This window comes from Antechinus flavipes, chromosome 2 (assembly GCF_016432865.1).
Source record: "Antechinus flavipes isolate AdamAnt ecotype Samford, QLD, Australia chromosome 2, AdamAnt_v2, whole genome shotgun sequence".
In the NCBI taxonomy this organism is placed as follows: domain Eukaryota; kingdom Metazoa; phylum Chordata; class Mammalia; order Dasyuromorphia; family Dasyuridae; genus Antechinus; species Antechinus flavipes.
In genome coordinates, this window is record NC_067399.1 from 674,197,597 (window position 1) to 674,220,010 (window position 22,414).

At 39.7% G+C, this 22,414-nt stretch overlaps 1 protein-coding gene across 1 annotated transcript in view; it reads left to right on the forward strand.

Annotated features, from left to right (window-relative positions):
- Positions 1-22,414, forward strand: part of PTEN (phosphatase and tensin homolog) — a 72,930-nt gene that overhangs the window by 33,559 nt on the left and 16,957 nt on the right. Inside the window, exons 3-5 of the mRNA XM_051982651.1 lie at positions 8,316-8,360; positions 11,225-11,268; positions 12,042-12,280. Coding sequence (XP_051838611.1) covers positions 8,316-8,360; positions 11,225-11,268; positions 12,042-12,280 — 328 coding nt within the window. The remainder of the gene's footprint in view (positions 1-8,315; positions 8,361-11,224; positions 11,269-12,041; positions 12,281-22,414) is intronic.

Genomic DNA, 22,414 nt, shown 5'->3' on the forward strand with positions numbered 1-22,414 from the left:
AGCTTGGCTGGGCTTGATATAATGTCTACTAGCACCATCTACTCTTCAGCAAAAGGGGCAGCTAGCCCCATATGTTGCTTCAAAAGGCCAGTGAATTTTAATTGGAATGGGGAAATTTTAGTGAATTCTAAACTGGAAACCACCCTGCTGTTAGTGTGCCTGCTCTGCCCTCTCTGGGGCAAGAGAAGGGGAAGCTGGACCAAGTCCATTTTCTCTGCGAATTGATTTACTCTCGGGAGTTTTTGTCATTTTTTGATGAAATGAAAATTTTAAAGAGTATATCAAGTTGGCATAGCAAACTACCCAAGAAGAATTGAGTTGAATTTAGTGTATTTTTTTTTTTAAGGAAACCAGACAAAATGAATTGTTGAACACATTCTATTTTGTTACAAAATCATTAAAAATAGAAAGATAAACAAATGCTACTGTGTCAAATCATTGATATTCTCCTCTAGGATGATAGGTAGAATTTTGATTTTAAGGTTCTCGTGTATCACCTTGCTTTTGCAGTTCTGACTTCCTCAGGGTCCCACTGAAATTGGTAGCTGACTAGATTGGAACTTGAGCTCTGAATCTCCAAGAATTTTGCAGAAGGAAAAAAAATAGAGGGGAAATAAAATACAAAATAAAATAAAATAGAGGGGCAATAAATGCTTTTCATAAGATCAATACTTTTATTATTTTATAGAATCTTGAATACTAATTGGAAGGAAAATCACAATCATCAGTTAGGTGGTATAGTGGATTAGCTACAAGGCTTGGAGTTTGGAAGACTTGAATTCAAATCCAGTTTCAGATATTTAGTAGCTCTGTGATCATGGGCAAGTCATTAGCCTGTTTGCCTCAGTTTCTTTATCTGTAAAATGGGCATGATTACATCTATCAGGGTGATCTTGAGGATCAAATGAAATAATAATTGTAAAGTGCTTTGCATGCACATAGTGGGTGCTCTACAAATGTTAGCTATTATTATAGTTGTTATCAGCAGTAGTTTTATTTTAAAAAGTACTGTTCGAGTGATTAGATTATTATTGATTGGTATCTTCCCGTTTATTTATTACAGAAATGAAACTACTTCAGAGTGGGACTATACAGTCATGTATTATGATCAATGGTGAATAAAGGGTGGGGGGGCAGAATCTCAGGACAGGTTTAAGCTATAATGGATTATACTGCATTAGGATAGATGTTTTTGTAAGTGTACGTGTATGCCCATGTACCTGGGAGGATTAGAATTGCTTGAGTTTGTTTTAATTGCTTTTTTTTTTTTTTTAAATAAAGCAGTTCCAGGTGGTAGAATAAAAGGAAATGCAAAGATTGATTTTATAAATTTTATTTGAAAACTTTAATTTTTTTCTAATTATGTGTAAAAACAATTTTTAACATTTATTTTTATTATTTTTAACATTAATTTTTTGAGTTTCAAATTATCTCCTTAAAAAGGCAAATATTTTGATATAGGTTATACATGTGCAAGACTAAATATCTTAACATAAATTTTAGAAAAGGATCCTGGTTATTAAGCATTGAAAAGACTTGGAAAAATCAGGCAATATGTTTTGTTCCTCTTAAATATTTTACCAGATAATGATTCTTAAACTTTAGAGAAAGGAAAAAGGGCAACGAACGTTTATTAGTTGTCTGCTGTGTTCAGTAATTATGCCAAGCCCTTCAAAGTTGTTGTTCCTTCCCCATTTGGGGTTTTCTTGGCAAAGATATTGGAACAGTCTGCCATTTCCTTCTCCAGCTCATTGAATAGCTGAAGTAACTGAGGCAAATGGGGTTAGGACCTGACCAGGGCCACACAGTTGGTCTCTGAGGCCAGATTGGAATATAAGAAGATGAGTCTTCCTGACTCCAGGCCTGGTGCTGCATCCACTGCCTGGCCCAGCTGCTCTATGCACTCGGCCTGTTGTTATCCTCATTTTACAAGGAGCAAAGTGAGCTGAGGGAGGTGAGATGATTTGCCCTGAGGCAGGATTTGAACTCGGTATTGCCGGACCCTAGGCCTCTGATGGCTCCAGAGTGCCTCATTTAGTTAACTATACGGGGAGAGAATGGCCTCACCACTTGAGGACTGAGAGGCTTTCCAACTCTTAAGGCTATGGTGCCATGATTCCCCCTCCTCCCCCTTCCTCTGTTCTATGCTTAAATTCTTTGTTTTGGCCCAGATTGGGGAGCTGTCCATAGTGCTGAGTCAGATTTCTGTGTTGGTCAGAAAAGAAGTCTCCTCCCTCTTCTCTCCCTCTCTCTTTTTCTCTCACCCCATCTCCTTCTTTCTCTCCCTACCCCCTTCTGCTCTCACTGGTTCCCATCTTCACTCTTATCCTGAAAGAAGGAACAAATTACTACCTTGGAGTTTTGATCGGACATTGCTTGATCAGAATTCTCGAGGTGTTTATCGGGAATATTTCGATTTTGGATTAAAAAAAAAAAGATGTTTATCAGGAATGTTTTGATTTTGGATTAAAAAAGATGTTTATCAGGAATATTTCGATTTCGGATAAAAAAATTTCTGTCTTATTCATTGCTGCTTTTGCTACTTTGAAATTTGATTTCCTATACAGTTCAGCTGCATTTTGCAGTTTTCTTTTGTTTTTTGTTTTTTTTCTGCCTTAATTACTGTAGTAGCATGTCATTTTAGTGAGTGGTGAAGGCTCAGCATTGACCAGTTTTATTTGAACTTAGTAACTGGAAATCTATTGTTAAAATAGATAGGTGACTACATTGTATTGGATTTAAAAATTTTGCTTACTAAATTACATAAGTATGGAGTGTGATCATGAAGTATTCCTGGGTGGCTTTTGAAATCATTTGTTCTCAAAAGCGTGCCTTGCATACTATATGATTGTCTATACACCTTAGTCTGCCTGACTAAAATAAAATGAACTAGAACAGAGATTTGGAAAACTGCTTTGTAATCATGAGTTTCTCTCTCTCTCTCTCTCTCTCTCTCTCTCTCTCTCTATATATATATATATATATATATATGTATGTTTAGTTCTTTTTGGGAGAATGTGGGTAAAAGAGAGACAGCAGGTTAATCTCAGTTTAACAAATGCTCTTAAAATTGAGCTGAGATTTTTATCATCTTGAAAAGAGTCCACTATTACAGCACTTTGTTGAACTGGCTCTAGCTTCTCTGTGACAAGAAAGTAATCAGTGTCCTAAATAGCCCCTTCAGAATTTCTCTGGCAAATTTGACTGGATTCTAAAAAATAAAGCTGGCTTTTCACTGATCTGTATCTGATTTCTTATCAGTAGCAGTTGACCTAATATTTATTTTTATGAAAGACTAACCTGAGAAGTGTTTTGTATTGTAAAATTTGAGTTGACTGGGTTTTTAGTGTGCTATTCCAAATATGATTCAGTCACTCGGTATATATTGAGCTTGTATCAAGGACCTGCTACTGATGTGCAAAAGAGATGGCTATACAAAAACAATTAAAATAGTTTCTGCCTTCAGAGAGCTTGTATTCAACTGGAAAGATAAGACACATTCATAGATAAGACATATAAGACAATATGAAGAAGGAGAAAATGTTCTTTGGGGGGGAAATTATAAAGCTTTTACTATAGACAGAAACTTCTTGGCAGAGACCTTGTTCGGGTGAACAAGGATGGACATAAAAGATGAAATGTCAGGTTTGGAGTCCAAGTAGGAAGCTAGTTTGGCTGCAATGTAGAAAGGACGTAGGAAACCAGATTACTTGAGGACCATGAATATTGAATTGACTTGATTTTCTGTCCATTTTAAAAACAGTAGGAAAGACTTTAATTATGAGAATGGAATGGTCAGACCTCAGCCTTCTTTAGGAAGATTAATTTGACATTGTGTGGAATATGGATTGAAGAGAGAAAATGGAAACTTTGGAACTAATTAGGCTATTGTAATAGTTTTAGTGAGAAATCGTGAAGGCTTGAACCGGACCAGATGCTGAGTGAGTAGAGAGAGAGATAGAAGCACTATGAATAAAACTTGACAACTATTTGGTTACAGAGATTGAAGAAGACTAAAAGTCAAGGATGTTTCTGAATACATGAACCAATGCAAGTTGAGGGATGGTGATCCATGCACTTAAATGAAATAGGAAAGTCTGGGAAGGAATTTGGGGGTAAAGATGAGGTGACTTTCATTTTAGACATGGTGAGTTTGAAATGCCAGAAGTAGGCATCCAGGCAAACAGTTCTGCAGGCAACTGTTTATACAGGACTGAAGTTCAGGAGAGAGGTTAAGGTTGGATATTATTTACATTTGGAAATGTTCTCTGTAGAGAGATCATTTAATTCATGGGAAGTGATGAAATCATTGAGGGAAAGCAGATGGATTTGGGACAGGTCTTTATAGACAAGAAATGGCTAATAGTCTACCACAGGAGACTGAAAAAGGAATGGTCACATTGGGGGATGGCCAAGGGAAGGGACTAGCATTCTGGGTAAGGGATGTGACCAATATTGTAAACAACTCTAGAAATCAGACTGAATAGTGGGATGAGAGAGGGCCATTGGATTTTGCAGTTGAGAGATAAATGCTCTCTCCAAGGTTACCAATGATGTTTTTCCATTTAGTAAGGGACCAGAAAGGAGATAGCAGGATACTGAGAAGTGAGGAAATGGAGTTTATAAAAGGATGAGATATAGAACCAAAGTTTGTGGGGATGGCAGTACCAAATGAAAGGTTGGTTTGTTTAAATAAAGGAGGAGAAAATTGTGATGGTGGTGAAAGTCTGGGCAAGCTTATGTACAATTGAGATAGATCCAGTATTGAGCCTGGAGTCAAGAAGACTCATTTTCATGAATTCAAATCCAACTTCACTCACTTGTTAGCTGTGTGACTCTGGACAAGTCATTTTGCCCTGTTTGCCTCAGTTTCCTCATCTGTAAAATGAGCTGGACAAAGAAGTGACAAACTCCTTGAAACATCTTTGCCAAGAAAACTTCAAATGGGATCAGATAAAAAATGAACAACAGCAAAATATAAGGAGAGGAAAAAACGGAATTTGAGGCAAGTTCAGTAGAAAAAGAAATAATGCAAAAAAAACAACACAACACTACCAGAAAGCCCACTTATTTTAGTTATATATTTATGTTTGAAGAAATAGATGATTATCCTCCTATGTCTTGAATGTTGATAATCAAGTAATGGCAAGATGTTTTATAGAAAAGTCTTCATTTCAAGGAAAACAAAACTTCAACTTTGATTCATATAGATATGTATTAAGATAGATAACTTGAATATTGAATGATTGTTTCCCAAATCAGAATGGAAGCTTCCCTTGTATTGCACCTTTTCCTTGAGGAGAGCATAATTACTTTATTGACAAATGTTTTTTATCTTGTCTTTTGTTTCTCTTTCTCTGTCGTTTCCCCCCGTTTGAATGTAGGCTCTTTGGAGGTAGAGACTGTTTCTTGTTTGTTTTTGTGTCCCTAGTCCTTAGTAGAATTCCTGGCAGATAGTTGTTTTTATTATTAATAGTAATAGTAAATGCCGTCTGTCCACCTTTTGTTAGTCATATGCAGTGAGTGGTTTATATATATAACAATTTTGTTTGAATCAGGAACTTGAAATATTAGCTATATAACCTTGAATGGCCCAGTTTTCCTTTCTTATCTTCCACCTGGAAAAGGTAGAAAATTTTGTCATATAGTCTACCCTCAGAGAAATTGCCAGATTTATAAAATTGGAAGACTGTTTCCTTAGGGGAAAAAAAAAGCTGTTATCGATATGAAGGAGTATGGAATACATGGTTTATTTATAGGGAGACCTACAGAATCTCCTGAGCAGCTCTAGAAAGACTGTTAAGATACATGATTGTTATTGAAAAACATGAATGTGTGCATGTGTGTTTGATCTTAGCTTAATGCCTTTGGAGTTCTGTAACTGAAAGCTAGAATTTATTTTGGTTTAGTTTTTCAAGACTGAGCAACTTGCTTCCCTTCAGTTTAAATGTAGGATATAACCTTGAGACAGAGAATAGTTTGTTTTTTGTCTTTCTATTTCTGGCCACTCAAAGAGTGTCTCAAACAGGTCAGGGCTTTTCTTAATAAATGTTTGAATTTAATTTGAACGTGTCTTGTTCTGACTGATGGGCAGTAGTGTTAATATCTAGTCTCAGAATTTTATGTGTATGTTTGCCATATACGTTATATAATTAGGATACTTTATTTTGATTGGGTAATCAGACCTCAGTTTTCAAAGTGCATCCTTTGCAAGAAAATTGCAATCATCTGCTTATTTTTAGAGGAGGGGAGTGAGTATCCTTAGTTGTAAAAACAAAACTAGGCCGAAATTATTTACATTTTGCAGAAATTTGAAGAACAGAATAGCAGTCATAGATGAGCAAAAATAGATAAAAATCTATCCCAGTTTTTCCTTAGGTTGACTTAGCATTTTTAAAAGATCCATACATATATGACACTTGACTCTGAGAGGATACCGTTAAGTTGTCAAGATTCTTGGAGTTGACCCTTATTGTAATCAGTGATTTTTTTTTTTTTCCAGTGGTCAATTCAGATGAGTTTTTCCGGACTTGTTTTAAGGAATTAAATATTAATTATTGCATATTACAAGTTTTTGAATGCTTGTGAAAATCTGGAAATCATTGAATGAAAACTGTATGTGAATAATAGCTAGAATGTGGAGGTTATAGAGTAGAATGCAAAGAGAATTGAATGAATTAAGAAACTGGATCTGCAGTTTCATTTCTGGCTCTTTGGGGTCTTGAATGTCTCTCTTAGTTTTTCTTTTCTGTTCTTCAGATCTCTTGTGCCTTTGGAGTAATATGGAATGTTTTGAGGAGTCAGAACACGTCCAAATTTAATGCATTCTTCCTTTCCCCTCACAAATCAAAAAAGATTGATTTTTATAGAAAGGTTGATAATTTCTTTGACACATGAATATTTTTCTTTGCTCAGCTCCTTCTGATGGTGGTGTTTCTTGTTCGAACTTGGGTTCTTCTGCTTTTTTACTTTTTGTAGACCATAAATTCCCCCCACTCTTCCAACATTGCTAGGATGCATAGAATGCCTGGCCTGGAGTCAGGAAGACTCATCTTCCTAAATTTGAATCTGGCCTCAAACACTTAGTAGCTGTGTGACTCTGGACAAGTCATTTCACCCTTTTGCCTCAGTTTCGGCATCTATAACATGAAATGGAGAAGGAAATGGCAAACCATCCTAGTATGTTGACCAAGAACACCCCAGATGGGATCATGGAGAATCAGACATAACTGAAAAACAACTCAACAAAAACAGACCTACAGAAAAAAATATTGTGGATGTCATTTCAAAATATAAACTCTGTGAAACTTGGGGGAAAGTAAGAAGAGTGTTGAGAGAGATAGATAAGGTAACATAAAGATAATACAAGATAAAGAACAGATAACGAAAGCTTGTAGAGCAGGACCTTCCTACAGGTATACACACATGGGTTGGTTTGGACAGCCCATTTGACTGTGGGTTGGAGCATAAATCACATGATGTTGAACTTCTGGAGTGTCATTTGACATATCTTATTGACTTAAGACAGCCTTGCTCCTCAGAAGTGGCAAAAGTTTCAGTGCAATTTCAAGTTTATATCTGTGAACACTTGTGTGTATGGTTATTTCTCACTTAATAGAGCTAATTCTTTAAAAATAGATCTGCATAAGCTGGATTCTTTGTAGGCCAAATTCTGATGCTGGTATACACTTCTTTTCAAATTCATTAATCAGAATAGTTATTTCTTGCTTTCTCTTGTGTTGGGCTGTTTCTTTAGATCAGGATCCTTCACCTTTTTTTGTGTGTGGGAGCCTTTTGTGGTTACTAGTAGTAAAGCCTATAGGTGTATCTCTTATCAGAATATTTTTAAAAGTTTAAGATAAACTAGTTTGAATTACACAGACAACTAAAGATTCCAAGTCTGTATCCCACATTAAGAAGTGCTCTTTAGATCATATATAACAGGACATAGGAACTGGGAGCTGCCTTCCTTATAAGGCAAATAAGAAACTGGATTCTTGGAGTTAAATGAATAGAAAATCACCAATGGATTAGATACAACAGGGCTGGGATTCAGATGAAGAGTTCTGATTTCAAATCAAGTGCTTTCCTCACTCTTCCATAAATTGAGAGAATGCTAGTCTCATTTAAGAATAATATTAATATAAGGTAAACTGTATGTACTCTAGAGGATGGTTTTTCAGGAATTTTATCTCACTAAATGTAAATATTGATTGAAGTTGGAAAATAAAACCTTAATCTTTTTTTTGAGTATTGTTAATATTAAGTAGTAATTATTTTTTGTTAATGCTCCTTTTTTTTTTTTTTACTTGAAGGTTTTTGGATTCAAAACATAAAAATCATTACAAGATATACAATCTGTAAGTATGTTTCCTTGCTTCTAAAAACAATTCTTAAGTGAAAGTTGTTTCCTTTCTGGAATGAGATAGCATTAAAGATATTTTACTGAATTGTATTTGAAAGACAATTAGTCCAAGAAGTCTGATTGAAAATATCATTAGCTCATTTAGTAAGTGTGGTGATGAGGTGAGCTAGGATGTTGGCAAGGATTTTTATTTCTTGATCTGCTTTAAATGATTTGGCATCCTGCTGGGCCTGAGAACCTTTGACCACATGGTCACTGGAAGGGTAATTGCCAACAGAACTGCCTGCTCCCAAAACAGTGATGACTCGGCTGCCCGGCTTCCTTGGACCTGCGCTTTTGAAGTGAGAGGTGGATCTTTGTTCTTGGCATCCATTCCATGGGGATGCCGTCAAAATCTCTCTCTCTCTATGGAACTCAGAAATGTTGCTTGAATGCCTGGATTGGCTGGTTTCTATTTTCTAGGGCAGTATTACAGGGATTTTCTATGTCTAAGCAACTTTTGTCTCTTCTTTTTTTTTTCCTTGGTGGTGGTGTGAGGACCCCAGGGTAAAATAGACATTTTTCCTAATTTTAGTTTCCTTACAATTGTAAGGGAACAGGTTTTTATGACAAGTTTTTCCTTCCTGAAAAATTGTGGGGGGAAATTGATAAAAAATTGTGTATTCATTTATTTAGATGCAAAAATTGTTTTAAGATTGGGCATTTGTGCTTTTTACCTTTTTCACCTTTTGTAACTCCTAAGGGATTTATTTTTATTATATTTTAAAATATTTTATTATTTTTGCTCTGCACTCTTAAGATTATTCCCTGTATTTGATCCCTATATAGAGAGTGGCTAAATATTGTCCAAATCAACATCACGAGCAAGATATAGTACTTGTTATTTTTAAGAAATATCAATAAGAGACTCCGTGGCAGAACCTCTAGACTTGACCTGGCCTGGACCCTTGAGCCGTATGGCTGCTGGCAGGTCACTCAGTAGCCCATATCTGTAAAATGGGAAAATAGAGATTCCTGGTGTTAGCCATCTCACAAGGTATTTAGAAGGAATGTATTTTGTGAACCTCAAAAGGCCATTTCAGGATGAGTTATTATGGAGGTTTATTTTTATTTTTTTATTTGTGAGGAGCAGATTTAGGATATACAATCATTGACCTCAAGGAGGAAGGCACCTTTGAGGCCATCTACTCGAGCCCAGAGGGGAAACGGCACACCCAGGATCATACAGATAGTCTGTGTGGCTTCTGCTTCACTGCTTTTTCCATTGTGCCTTTTTGCTCCCTTATGCTTATGCTCCGTCTTAAAATATTGGTGGTGGCAGCTAGCAGTTAGGAAAAAGGAAATAATTACTTTATTTGGTCAAGGCTCAGGACAGAGAAATGAATATGCAGGAATTATAGTTTTATAGCTTGAACAAAAGTGAAACCTGGTTCTTCTTGGTGTTCTAAGCCTGAAATCTCCAAGAGGACCTTAGTCATCAGGAAATGCTTCACTGATATTCCCTGTACTCCTTAAAATGACAATAATGTATGGACATATTTTAGGGAAAATGTTCATGAAAAATGTACATTAGTGCTTAGATGGATAATTTCAATCAGCTAGAAAACTTAAGTAGAAGATCCCATTCCTTCATGATATGGAATAAATAAGACATTGCCACATAGTTGAAAACACTTGCTATGTCATCAGAATTTATTGTTTCCCCATTCCTTTAAAGATTAGATTAGTTTGACCTTTTATGTCATAGAAAACACAGTTGGAAGGGACCCTAACCTGTGCCTGAAGAAGAATGTCCTTTTGTTCTCATGTTTTCCCATTTCTCCCCATTCTGTATTTTGATCCCAGTTTAATGGGGATAAGTAATACTCATGGCATCCTTGTCTAACCAGATTTTTTTTTTCAGAAACCACATATAAATAAGCAAATCGTGAAGCAATAAAATAAAATTTTCCAGAATCTTCTTGTTTTTGCTTAACTTATAGTATTTTTTTATTTGGTGTGGGGGGAGGAATAGTTCTGAACCTGTGGTCTCACTTGTGAATGAGTTCTCAGCATGGGAACTTTCATGGTCTTAGAGAATTGTTTTGGACATAGAGTGGGTACTGAGCCACTTTGTCCAAGACCACAAAGAAAATGTCTTAGTCAAAGGTAGCACTTGAATCCAAGACCAGCCTGCTCTATATATACTAATGCCATTCTGCCTTTCATTTAAATGAGATCTTGTTATTTCTCCCCTTGTTTATGAGTTCTGTTAAGAGGCTAAAGTTGGAAAGTCTATGTTAAAAGCTGGTTATAGAGTGTAACAAAACTAGTTGAGCATGGCAGTGATGCCCAGTACCTTTTGAAGTAAAAAATGGGCATCTGCCAAAACAAGCTCCTCCTAAGCTAATCACAAAAAGAAGGAGCTCGGAAACAACTCTGAGCTTGCTGGTCAGTGCTGGTGTAGCTTGAGGGCTGCTCTGGGCTACGGAAAAGACCTTGGATTTCCTGATGACAGCAGCTTTGGCTTAGAGCCTGTGCTTTGCTGCTGCTTCCCTTTTTCCTTAAGTAATTTCCCCTTTCTGGGCCTCAGTTTCTCTGCCTGCATCATAAAAGTGGGAAGGACTGGCAAATGCATGCATTTGGACCAGAAAATGTCAGGGTCCTCTTAAGCGCTGGATCCTGTGATTCTAAGGTGCAAATTCCCTGAATCTCAGTCTCCTCCTTTGTAAAAGTGGGTGGTGAGACTTGCTGCTTCACAGGATTGTGGGGGGGAAGTAGCTTTGTCGTACTTGTTTGGTATATTTCTAGTCTCTGTCATTTTAGAATTTGAAAAGGGATTTCTGCCCATGTGAATGACCATTTTGGCTTTTCTTTTAGATGTGCTGAAAGACATTATGATGCCACCAAATTTAACTGTAGAGGTAAGTGCCAGCTCCTGCCACCGGCTCTGCTTTGGAGAGAATGGACGAGGCAGCCTCTGCTGCTCCAGGAGTCATTCAGAACATTAGAGGGGGTGGCGCCCTGGGAAACTGGCACCCTGAGCTGGGGATCCCATTCTAGAGCTTCAGGAGGGCTCCAGAGACTGCAGAGACAGGCCACGGGGTTCACTTTGGCTCAGGCTCTGTCTGTCCTCTGTGATTTTTGAAAAAAAAAATTTGGGGTTTAATTTTTTTGGCCATTATGTGTTTGCTACTAGAAAATGACTTTGTCTTTTCTGTGTAAACTGAATTTTATGTAAACTGAAATTAGTAACTGATAGAGCATCCTTACAGAAAGCTGATGCTATTTGTGTAGCCTTGAAAAGAAGGGTGCTGAGCCTGGGGTTCCTTTGTATTTTGAAAAGGTGATCCAGGCTTGAGGACTCCCTGCTCTTGGTGGGAGGCACTTTGTGATAGGCAGTGGAGAGTCAGCCCAGTGCTGCCCTCTGTGGCCGGGGGGAGGCTGGGAAGGGCTTGCCCAGGCTAGAAGCCCAGTGGAGTAGAAGGGGAGAAAGATGATGGATTGGTGGAGAGCAGGGTGGCAGGACAGGTGGTGTCCGGAATTCTGCTCTTTTTTGATTAAACTTGTTACTTAGAAAACCTTTGTCCTCCACCGTGTTTATAAAGCTAAGCCCCCTGGGCTGTTTAACATTCTGAGTAAGAGCAGTGTTTGATCTCACGAACGTTGCCTGACGGCGCCATTTCTCTTCGCACAGTTGCACAGTATCCTTTTGAAGACCACAACCCACCCCAGCTAGAGCTCATCAAACCCTTTTGTGAGGATCTCGACCAGTGGCTAAGTGAAGATGACAATCATGTTGCAGCAATTCACTGTAAAGCAGGAAAGGGACGAACTGGTGTAATGATTTGTGCATATTTATTACATCGAGGAAAGTTCTTAAAGGCACAAGAGGCTCTAGATTTCTATGGGGAAGTCAGGACCAGAGACAAAAAGGTGAGTCTTCCCAGCCCTCCCCTCCTCCCTAGATAAGCACGTGACACCTCCTTCACTTGGTTGGTCAGCAGAAATGACCACATGTCTCTCAGGGGCTGTTTGCTCCCAGCTTACTGCCTGGCGTCTTTGCTTCAGATTCGGTGTGAGACCCTTAGATGGGGTTTTTTCCAATTGAGTAAGAGGATAACGTTTGGTTCATTGAGTTTTTGTGAGCATGTGAATGCCTTCAGGCATATGGAGCCATAGCATTCTGTGCCCACAAACGTAGTAGCAACTTTCTTGTTCAATCTTTATAAAGCATTGCGTGGAGAAGCCTGGGAGTTACAAGTCAGGCTGATAAGGATGCTTGGAAATTAAACACCTTTGGAAGGTAAGTTGAGTTCCGTTGACTTTATGATAAATTCTCTTTCCCTTTAATAAATAAAGATACATCCTAACTTTATTTTGAGTATTTAAAAACGTCGTATACATCAAGCAAAGATCTCCTTGAATAGCACTGACTTTGTTTTTCTCCGAAGACTTGGTTCAGATTTATTGTTCTGTTTGATGAGCACAGGACTATGACAGACAGGAGTGTTGTGGAGAGAAAAGGCTAGCCTGGTGGTGAGGGAGACCTGGGCCCAGGCCAGGACTGGCAAGGCCCTATTATAGCCCTTGGGACTCAGCAAAGGCTTCCCCAGAGACCATGCATGTAAAATTTAGCTTGTCTAAAATTGGGGTGTGTCACATCTGCAGCGCTCCTCATCACCTCTGAAAAGGAAGGCCTGGGAGTCAGCCTGGCCTTTCTAAAGGTTTCCACATAAAACTTTCTAGAGACTGGAAAGAGAGAGGGAAGTCCAGTTCTTCAGCCTATGATTGGCAGACTTCATCTTCTCCCTTATCTTTAAGTGGCGCTGTCGTGTGTCTCCCCCTTTGTGTGATTCCTCAGAGCTCCAGGAATTCAGCTATCCCTTGGACTCATCCTTTCAGGGCCCTGAGATGTTGTGTTCTTGAATTCCCTTGAAATTCAAGGGACTTAGTTGCTGCTTATCATCCACTTCCTTTACTTTTTCCTTTTGGTCTCTTAACCATTTTCTCATTTCTAGTCATTCTTGTTGCAGAGAAAAAGAAGCAAAGTAAAAGTTGAATAGTATCAGGTTCTCTTCATCTCCTGTTATTTCATTCTCCTTGAACAACCACTCTGGCCTTTCCTCTTGCACTAAATAATAATAGTATTTCCTTCTTGAGAGCCATATTAGCTGTTTCTTATTAGCATTCTTGACATTTCTTTACCATTTCCTCTAACTCCTTTTATTGGCCCAATATTTTGTCTTTTTTATTTTTTTTTAACTTAAGTTGGTTCTAATTTAGGTCAAATATTCTTTTCTCCCATCTTCCCCAATAGTTTTTTTTTTTTTTAATTACATGTAAAGATAGTTTTCAATGTTCGTTTTTCATTAGATTGAGTTCCAATTTTTTTCTTCTTCCTTTTCTTACCTCTCGCTCCCCAAGATAGCATCTGATATAGGCTATATAGGTCCAGTTATTTTAAGCATTTCCATATTTGTCATGCTGTGAAAGAAAAATTAGACCAAAAGGGAAAAAAAAACATGAGAAAGAAAAAATCAACAACAAAAAAAGGTGAAAGTAGTATACTTTGATTTGGATTAAGTTCTTTGTTCTCTCCCTGGATGTGGATGGCATTTTATTGGAATTGTCTTGAATCATTGCATTGTAATGCGAAGTCTCTCTTAGTTAATCATCACATAATCTTCTTGTTACTCTGTACAAATGTTTTCCTGATCTGCTCACTTCACTCATTATCAGTTCATGTAAGTCTTTGCAGACTTTTCTGAAATCAGCCTGTTTATTGTTTTCTGTAGAACAATAGTATTCCATTGTTTCATAAACCATAACTAATTTCCCAACTGATGGGCATCCACTCAGTTTCCACTTCCTTGCCACTACAAAAAGAGCTATTACAAACATTTTTGCACATGTGGCTCCTTTTTCTTCTTTTATGATTCTTTTGGATACAGACTCACTGCTGGATCAAAGGATATGTGTAATTTGATAGCCCTTTGAGTGTAGTTCCAAATTACTCTCCAGAATGGCTGGATCAGTTCACAGCTACACCAACAGTGCATTCGTGACCCACTTTTCCCACATCGCCTCCAATCTGTGTGAGGTGGTACCTCGGAGTTTTAGTTTGCATTTCTATAATCGATAGTGGCATTAGAAATGTCATCATTAGAAATGACTTTAATTTCTTCATCTGAAAAGTGAATCTTCATATCCCTTGACCATTTATCCATTGCGGAATGATTTGTATTCTTATAAATTTGCCTCGGCTCACTATATATTTTGGAAATGAGCTTTTATCAGAAACACTGACTGTAAAATTGTTGCTCAGTTTTCTGCTTCTCTTCTAATCTTGGCTCCATTGGTTTTGTTGGTGCAAAACCTTTTTAATTTAATATAATCAAAATTACCCATTTTGCATTTAATAATGTTCTCTACTTCTTTGGCAATAACTTCCTTCTCTAAAAATCTGACAAGTTGACAATGTTCTCCTAATTCACTTATGTTGTCACTCTTTATGTCTAAATCACGAACCCGTTTTTAACCTTATCTTGGTGTAGGGTGTGAGATGTTGTCAATGACTAGTTTCTGCCATACTAGTTTCCAATTTCCCAGCAATTTTGGTCAAATAGTGAGTTTTTATCCCAGAAGCTGGGGTATTTGGGTTTATCAAATACTAGATTACTATAGACATTGACTGTTCTATCTTTCAAACCTAACCTATTCCACTGATCCACTACTTTCTTTCTAATCCCAGCATCAAAAGGTTTTGATGACTGCTGTTTTATAGTATTGTTTCAGATCTGATCTGGCTATGCATTCTTCCTTTATTTTTTTCATTAATTTTCTTAATATTCTTGTAGGTCAGGGATTCTTAACCTGGACTCAGGACTTGGTGGGTTTTTCCCCCCTTTTTAAAAGGATTTTGATAACTTATTCAACATTTTTGGTTGTCTTGTAATCCTATATATTGCGTATATATCATATTAAATATTATGATTTGAAGGAGATTTCTCCAGTCTGCTGAAGGGCCTGGAACCTACAAAAGTTAAGGACCCCACTTTGGGCCATTGAAATCGCCACTGTTGGAGATTAAGTGGAATTTAGTTGTGATGTATCGTGGCTGAAGACATGTCCTCATAGGGAATATAAGGGTGCTTGCACTCCCCTCTGCAGGGAGGAGCAAGATGGTGAAATAGGAGCAGCATCCCCCATACCTTGTTGAGTAAATAGCCTTTGAGAAGAACAGGAGCTTTCCAGAGTGACTATGAAATCCTAGCTAAGATAGGTCACCCTGAAAGCCACTGAGAGTTAGAAGCCAGTTTTGGAGTGCTCTCTTCTCCTAAGAGATGAAAATGAAGGTTCACTCTTTGGCATCTCCCTGCTGAAGTATTGTGGGAATTCCTCACGGTGACACTTAGGAACATCAAGTTAGGAGGGGTTGAGCCTGCTCATAGTCCTTCCCTGCCCCCATTGGGTTTGACACTTTCTCATTTGCTAAAATCTGCTCATCTCTGTTTGCCTGGGAGGCTCAGGACTCTTCTCTGGGAATTATGAGGCTTTGGTGAGATCAGAATAGCTTTGGGGCTTCAGTCCTTTCTGTTTCCCTCTTCAGGGAATCTCCTGCTTCTTTTTCTAGTGCCAGCCCTCCAGGATGTAGGAAGATGCTACAGTCTGTCTTTAGCTCATGACCAAATCACCCAGAAGAATTTTTGTGCTGCAGCCAAATCATTTTAAACTATTTGGGGCTGGAGTTTTGAGAGTTGGGGGGGGGTAACATTCTAAAAGAACAGAGATCACAAAGACCTTTCCCTAGAAATGTAATCAGAAGTTATCAGTAGCCAACAACTTCTGTACCTATCTTCTCATCTCTGTGTAATCCTTAAAAATGGTCTTAATGCACTGGAGGTTTTCTCAATAAAAGTATGAGAAGGGAACTGGGGAAGGCTTTTGGGAATTACTTTCTAGCAGACTGCATCTTTACACACACACACACAGCTCCCTGGGAGAGGTGGAGAGATTTTTGACTTCTCTTTCTGTTTGTTAATTTTCTTAAAAAATGATCTCTTAGAGGATAATGCAGCCTTGAAGGCCCTTGCACATCTCTGATGCATTTGTTAACATTATACATGATTGGGTGACACACCATACTCGGCTCGGTACTTCATGTCCCTGTTAAATGGCACAAAGCAGGGATACACTCTTAATCCCACGTATCCCTCAGTGCCAGGGAAAGTGAAGCTTTGAGGACCCTGTCAGGTCTGAATCCCATGTCCTCTGCTGAGTCCAAAGGAGGAAGCCTCATAGGGACTAAGCTGTTCTCGTTATGCGTATTTTCAGGAGGTAGTGCACTGATTACACCTGACCTGGGAGCACTACAGGTTTACGCTCTTAGGAACAAGATCCACTGACCATTCACAGAGGGAAAGAAGGAAAGGGAAAAAGCCAGCGGCCCAGGTGGTGACATGCAGCCATCCCACAGAGTTATAGCCCTGTGTGTGTTTCAGTTCAGTTTAGTAACCATTTCTTAAGCATTTACTATGTGCGAGGGATTGTGCTTGAAGAGAAAGGCAGAGTTCCAGAGTTTAGTATAGGTTCCAGGTGAACTACGAGTTCTGGGACACAAGTAGAAGCAGACAGTTTCTGTCCTCAAGTAGCTTACATATTCATGGGGAAACACAACTTCTAAACAGGAGCTGAGGGATTAGAAAGGTGGAGAAAAATCTAGTGGAAGCGAGTCAGTCTTAGCCTGGAGACAGATGCAGCCATCTTGGGCCTGGGCTGCCTCCTTACATGGGAAGTTTGGGGTCAAACTGGTCAATCCGAAGGCGAAGTTTCAGGTTGGAAAGGAGTCTGGGGGTGGAGTAGCTTTCTACAATGAAGGGCTTTCAGGGGCAGGGTAGAGGTGAGCCAATGGGGAGCCTGAAGAGGGGTGATTACCCCCTGGGTGGCAACAAGAGCTGGGGTCAGGCCTTGCCCCTGACCTCCTATAATAACTGAGCATCTCATTTAATTTCCATGCCTTAGGCAAAAGCTGATCTGTGTAACCGAGGGAGTCCCTGTGGGGAGGTGTGCCCGTCCTAAGGAGATCACAGGGCCTTTGGCCTGTTTATTCACTCCACAGTTTATCCTTTCTAGATCTGTATCAAGAGACACAGCCTCTTTGCCTTTCCCAGTGTGACCAGTGCTATCTGAGAACTAACTTAGTCACGCGTCAAGGGGTCATCGTGCTGTAGGTTGCACCATTAGAGTCTGTGCTGGCCCTCAGCCTTCCGAACCCCCCCTTATGGTGGGGATGTGCGATGAGGGGGGGCAGGTTGGTGGGAAGGGCTGGAGATGAAGCTAAAAACTACAATTCTTATCCCATCTGTAGAATTAATGATCCATTTTCGGTGTTTGTGGTGAATCTTTTGATTTTCTTATGACCACTGGTTTACATTGCTTAAACTTCCTAAAGAATGACCATTGTATTAATGTCAGCATTGTGGGTTTTTTTTTTTTTAAACTTGTTTCCTCTTTTTCAGTGTCATCATCTTGTTAAATCAGATAGTTATTTCAGTTGCATGCTATGACATGATGCTTTGAAGTTTGCAAAGTAGTTTATGTGTGTTATTTGCTTCTCACAACAGTCTTGTGGGTAGGTTTTATTATCTCCATTTTACAGATAAGGAAACTGAGGCAAACAGGGTTTAGTGACTTTCCCAGGGTGACACAGCTACTAAATGTCTGTGGTAGGATTTGCAATTGGGGCTTCCTGACTCCAAGTCAGGTGTCAGAGCTTCTCCCTACATCATTTACTGACACATTAGCTTTAGAGGAGGAAATAGGCCAAGAAGGTTGTACCGGGTCAGCAGGGCTCAAGCTGATGAGAAATGGCAAACCGCTCCAGTATCTTTGGCAAGAAAACCCCAAATGGGGTCACCGTGAGCTGGACACAACCATCCTTAAACTTTTGATAGTCCCTTCCCAATTAAGTCAGCATGGGCTTTAATAAATGTTTCCTCTCTTGTCAAAGAGTAATGGGCAAAAGATATGGTGGAAAATGTGGTTTAGGATTAAGAAAAGAGATCACAGGCTTGTAGCTCACCCTGAAGCTCCATGTTCAAAGATAAAATGATTTAAGAAGAGAAATGGATGTCCCCAGAGGTAGCCAGTGTTGAGTAGCATCACTGTAGGATGTCTGTCTTACAGAGGGGGGTAGTTGAAGATCCCCCAGGAGCCAGCGTGCAGAACAGATTGCCACATTGTCCGTGTCCACACGTGTGTCTCGTCATGCAGTTTTCAGTCCAAGACTTTTCTGGCAGGAGCTGGGTAAATGCTTTATCATCATTGTTCTGAATTCACGATTGATTTTTAGGTGGGTCAGAGTTGTTATGTTTTTTCTTTACATTGAGGTTATTGTATAAATTGTTCTCCTTATTTTACTCTGCATCCGTTCCTTTAAGTCTTCTCAAGTTTTTCCGAAACTGTCTCTTTTGTCATTGCTTATGGTACAATGGTTTTTTTGCCACGACTAAAACCGTGATATAAATGTTTTTGTATATTTGGGGCTTTTTGTGCTTGATTTGATTTCTGTGGTGTAGGCTTAGTAGTGATATCATGGGTCAAAAGGTGTGGGCAGTTGAACATCTTTTTCTTTCTAGAATGGCTGGACCAGTTTAGCGTTCATCTGATTTTAATAAGAAACCCTGGATTCCAAATTCACTGCTCGGGCTGTAGCTCTGTCTTATGGGGATGCTGTATGAAGAAAGGCTGCCAGAAGTATCTTGGAACCAGATTGGGAAGAGCCAAGAAAGCTGGGCTAAGGAGCTTGTGTTCCCTCTTTGGGTTATAGGAGGCGAGGGGTGAGGGGGGGTGGGGAGGAAAGAAACATCCAGGAGGATGCTCGCACAAGTAGAAGAATTGGCCTTTGGTCAGAGGATCTGACTGCTAATACTTATGATGAAAATTATCTGTGTAGACGTGAATGAGCTTCCTAGGCTAAAGCAAATGGCACCTGGGGTGTACTCCAAGCTGTGGGTCCAAGCTGCTTTTGACAGAAGACAGATTTTGGCTATGAGGCCCAGTGGTGCCTAAGAGCTGAGTGCAGAGAGGATGGCTCTGATAGAGAATCCAGGAGAGGGAAAAGAAAAAATTTCATCTAGTCTGAGCATGTTTGGGGTGAGGGTTGGGGAAGATGGACACGGTGGTCAGTTTGAGGTGCTGGTGGACCCTATGGATAGGTGCCATGTCTGGCAGGTGTCAGTGGCACAGACTTGAAGCTTATTTAATGACATCTCTGTGGAAGTTACATAGATTTGGTAATTATCTAAATCACAGGCCCTGTGAGTGGGTGAGACCCTTTAGGGAGAGAACGGAGGAAGAAATGGGAACTTCTCCTCTAAGGGAGTAGAGGACCTGCTGAAGGGGGAAGGGTGGAGAAACAGCTGCTTAAGATGCCAAGGAGGGGAGAGCTTGGGTAGAGCAGGACATTAGAATCTGGGGGGAAGCACCGAGCAATAGCCTCCAGATGGAGGCTTCTTCTATGGTGTTAGAGCCACCCAGGCAGTGAGTGTGAGTGGGGAGCAAGAAGAGACAGTCTATGGCCATCAGCTCCTGGGTGGCACTCCTGGTGCCTCCGAGTCTCCTGTAGGAAGACATGCATTTCACGCAGGGGCCTTTGTTCCTCCCAGATCCCTCTGCAGGCTGATCCCTTGTTTGTCCATTTGTGTCCCTCCCTGGGAACATGTCATCCTTCCAGTAGAAGCTGAACTCCCAGAGGGCTAGCATATCTTTTTCCTTACACTGAAAAATTGAAACTGTGACCTGTTTAGAGAATAATCATACTAGTTCACATTTATAAAACACTTTCAATTTACCCACGTACCTTTTTTGGAAACAGCTTTAAGATAGCATGTTACAAATAATGAAACAATCTAAATTTGTGACTGGCCTGGAACACAAGGCTCACTAGAAGTGGTAGAAGGAGACCCAGGCCAAGTGTTCTTTCCACTAGACTCCCTGCAGTCTATTTGTTTGACAGATTGATTGATAACTTGCCCCGTGCTCTTAGGAAAACCTGACGTTATCTGACATTAAACTGAGATATTTTGTAACTTTCCAATTCCGTGCTTTGCTTTTTCAGCAGTCTAAACATGAGCTCCTAAACTTGTCTTGAGTCTATTTACAACTATGAAGTGAGTCTTTTTGAGGAGAAGAATTGGTAGGATGCTGCTTTATGTCAAGCGCAGTCTGTCTGCACTGTTGGGGTAACCCGGCCTCCTTGTTTCGGTGCATGTGTTGGTCAGGGATAGCCTCCTTTGATGGTCTATGTGATTTGTCGCTACTCTCCTGGAAAAGCCCGAGGTTCTAAAAAGTGTAAAAAACTAACCTCTCCCAGTAAAGGTGCAGTACTCTTTGGTAATTCTCTAAATTCTAGTTTCTTAAACTGTGGATTGTGGCCCCATCTGGGGGTGTTATAACTGAATGTGTGTGTGGGGGGGTTATTATTAGTTAAGTATTTAATTTCTAGGTCTATATTATATATTTATATACCTGAGAGCACAAGAGTTTTTCAGGTAAAAGGGGTTTGTCATTGGGAAAAGCTTAAGTCCTAATCTGAATGCCTTACATATAGACAGGACAACTTGAGTTTTTCTTGCAAGTTTCATCTAATTTCTTTCCAAATTACCAATCAGGGAAAAACTATTTCTGATTTTATATTGTAAAATAAAAATGCTACTGTAGTACACTGAAACATATCCAAACAACTTCGATGGGTTTCAGCTCAGTACCTTTCTTCATGTTTGGAGTCAAAAAATCTGACTTTGTTGATTCCTTCTTTGTCTTAGCTTCAGTCCCTGGAGAAACAGAATCCTCGTGTTTCCTGGGAGAGCTTCTCATCCATTGAAATATTATCAATCCCTTCAGCAGTTTCTTAGAGAATATGGTTTCCTGATCACTTGTTTATGAGCAGAAGAGGTCTTAGGTGATGATTTCTGCTTAAGAACTGGCCCTAAGTCCCCATGTGACCTGCTCAGGGTGAACCCAGCCCGATGCTTGCTGGTCTCTCTGGAGCACCTACTTCATCTTGTGGTTCCATCTGTCTTGTTTTACAGCCGTGTCTCCTTAACCGTTGTGTTCGTAGTAAGTCTTGTATTTAATGGAAATCTTGTCTTTCTTTCACACCAGCAGTCAGTAGACCACATTGCATTGGAGAGCTAAAATGCATTTAAACCCATTTCTCTTAATCTAGCTTATGATCTCATTGTGGAATTGAGATCATTTTCTAACTAATTAACTGCCTTACCTAGATATGTGTCCTTGAATTTCTGCAAACAGAAATTCTTTGCTGGAAGCTAATTCATTGATTATAAGATTGGAAGTAACTGATATTTATGCTGTGCTTTAAGGATTATGCAACATTTTACATAGAGTATCTCATCCTCATATACAACCATGTGAAGTTTAGGTACTACTGAAAATATACTGATTTTACAGATAAAGAAACTGATTCTAAATGTTTAGAGAGAGAGGGGTTGAAAAGCCGGAGAGACCTTGGGGGACCCCAGATGGAACAGGAGGGCTTGAGGGGTGGAGGAGTAAGGCTTCCTTTTCCTGTGAGAAGGGGCAAAGGAGGGGAGAAGGCCCAGGGGATGGGAGAGGAAGGAGGGGAGCTCCCAGGGAATTTTACCTTGAAAATAGGAGGTGAAGATCTCAGCTGAGGAAGGGGCGGCTTGGGGGGAGATGAAAATGTTTGGAAATACCATTGAGGGAAGCAGAGAATATGTTTATAAGGGCAATAGACCAGGGTCACAGTTCTTTATCCACAGGGAAGCTCAGGGAGCTTTGTATGGAAACTATATCTCCTGAACACAGTGTGGCTGACTCCCAGGTAGTCCCTTGAGTCTTGGTCTAGGGCTGGGAGTCATCAACAAGCCCCTACTGTGTGCCAGACCCAGGCTAAGTCCTAGGGCTAAGTCCTGGCAGGTCCCTGCTGTTGTGGGAGAGACGCCTAGAGGGAAATCACTGATCCAATGAAGGGAGAGCAGTCAGGGCTTGTTGTAGAGGGTGAGCTCTGGAGGAAGAAGAGGA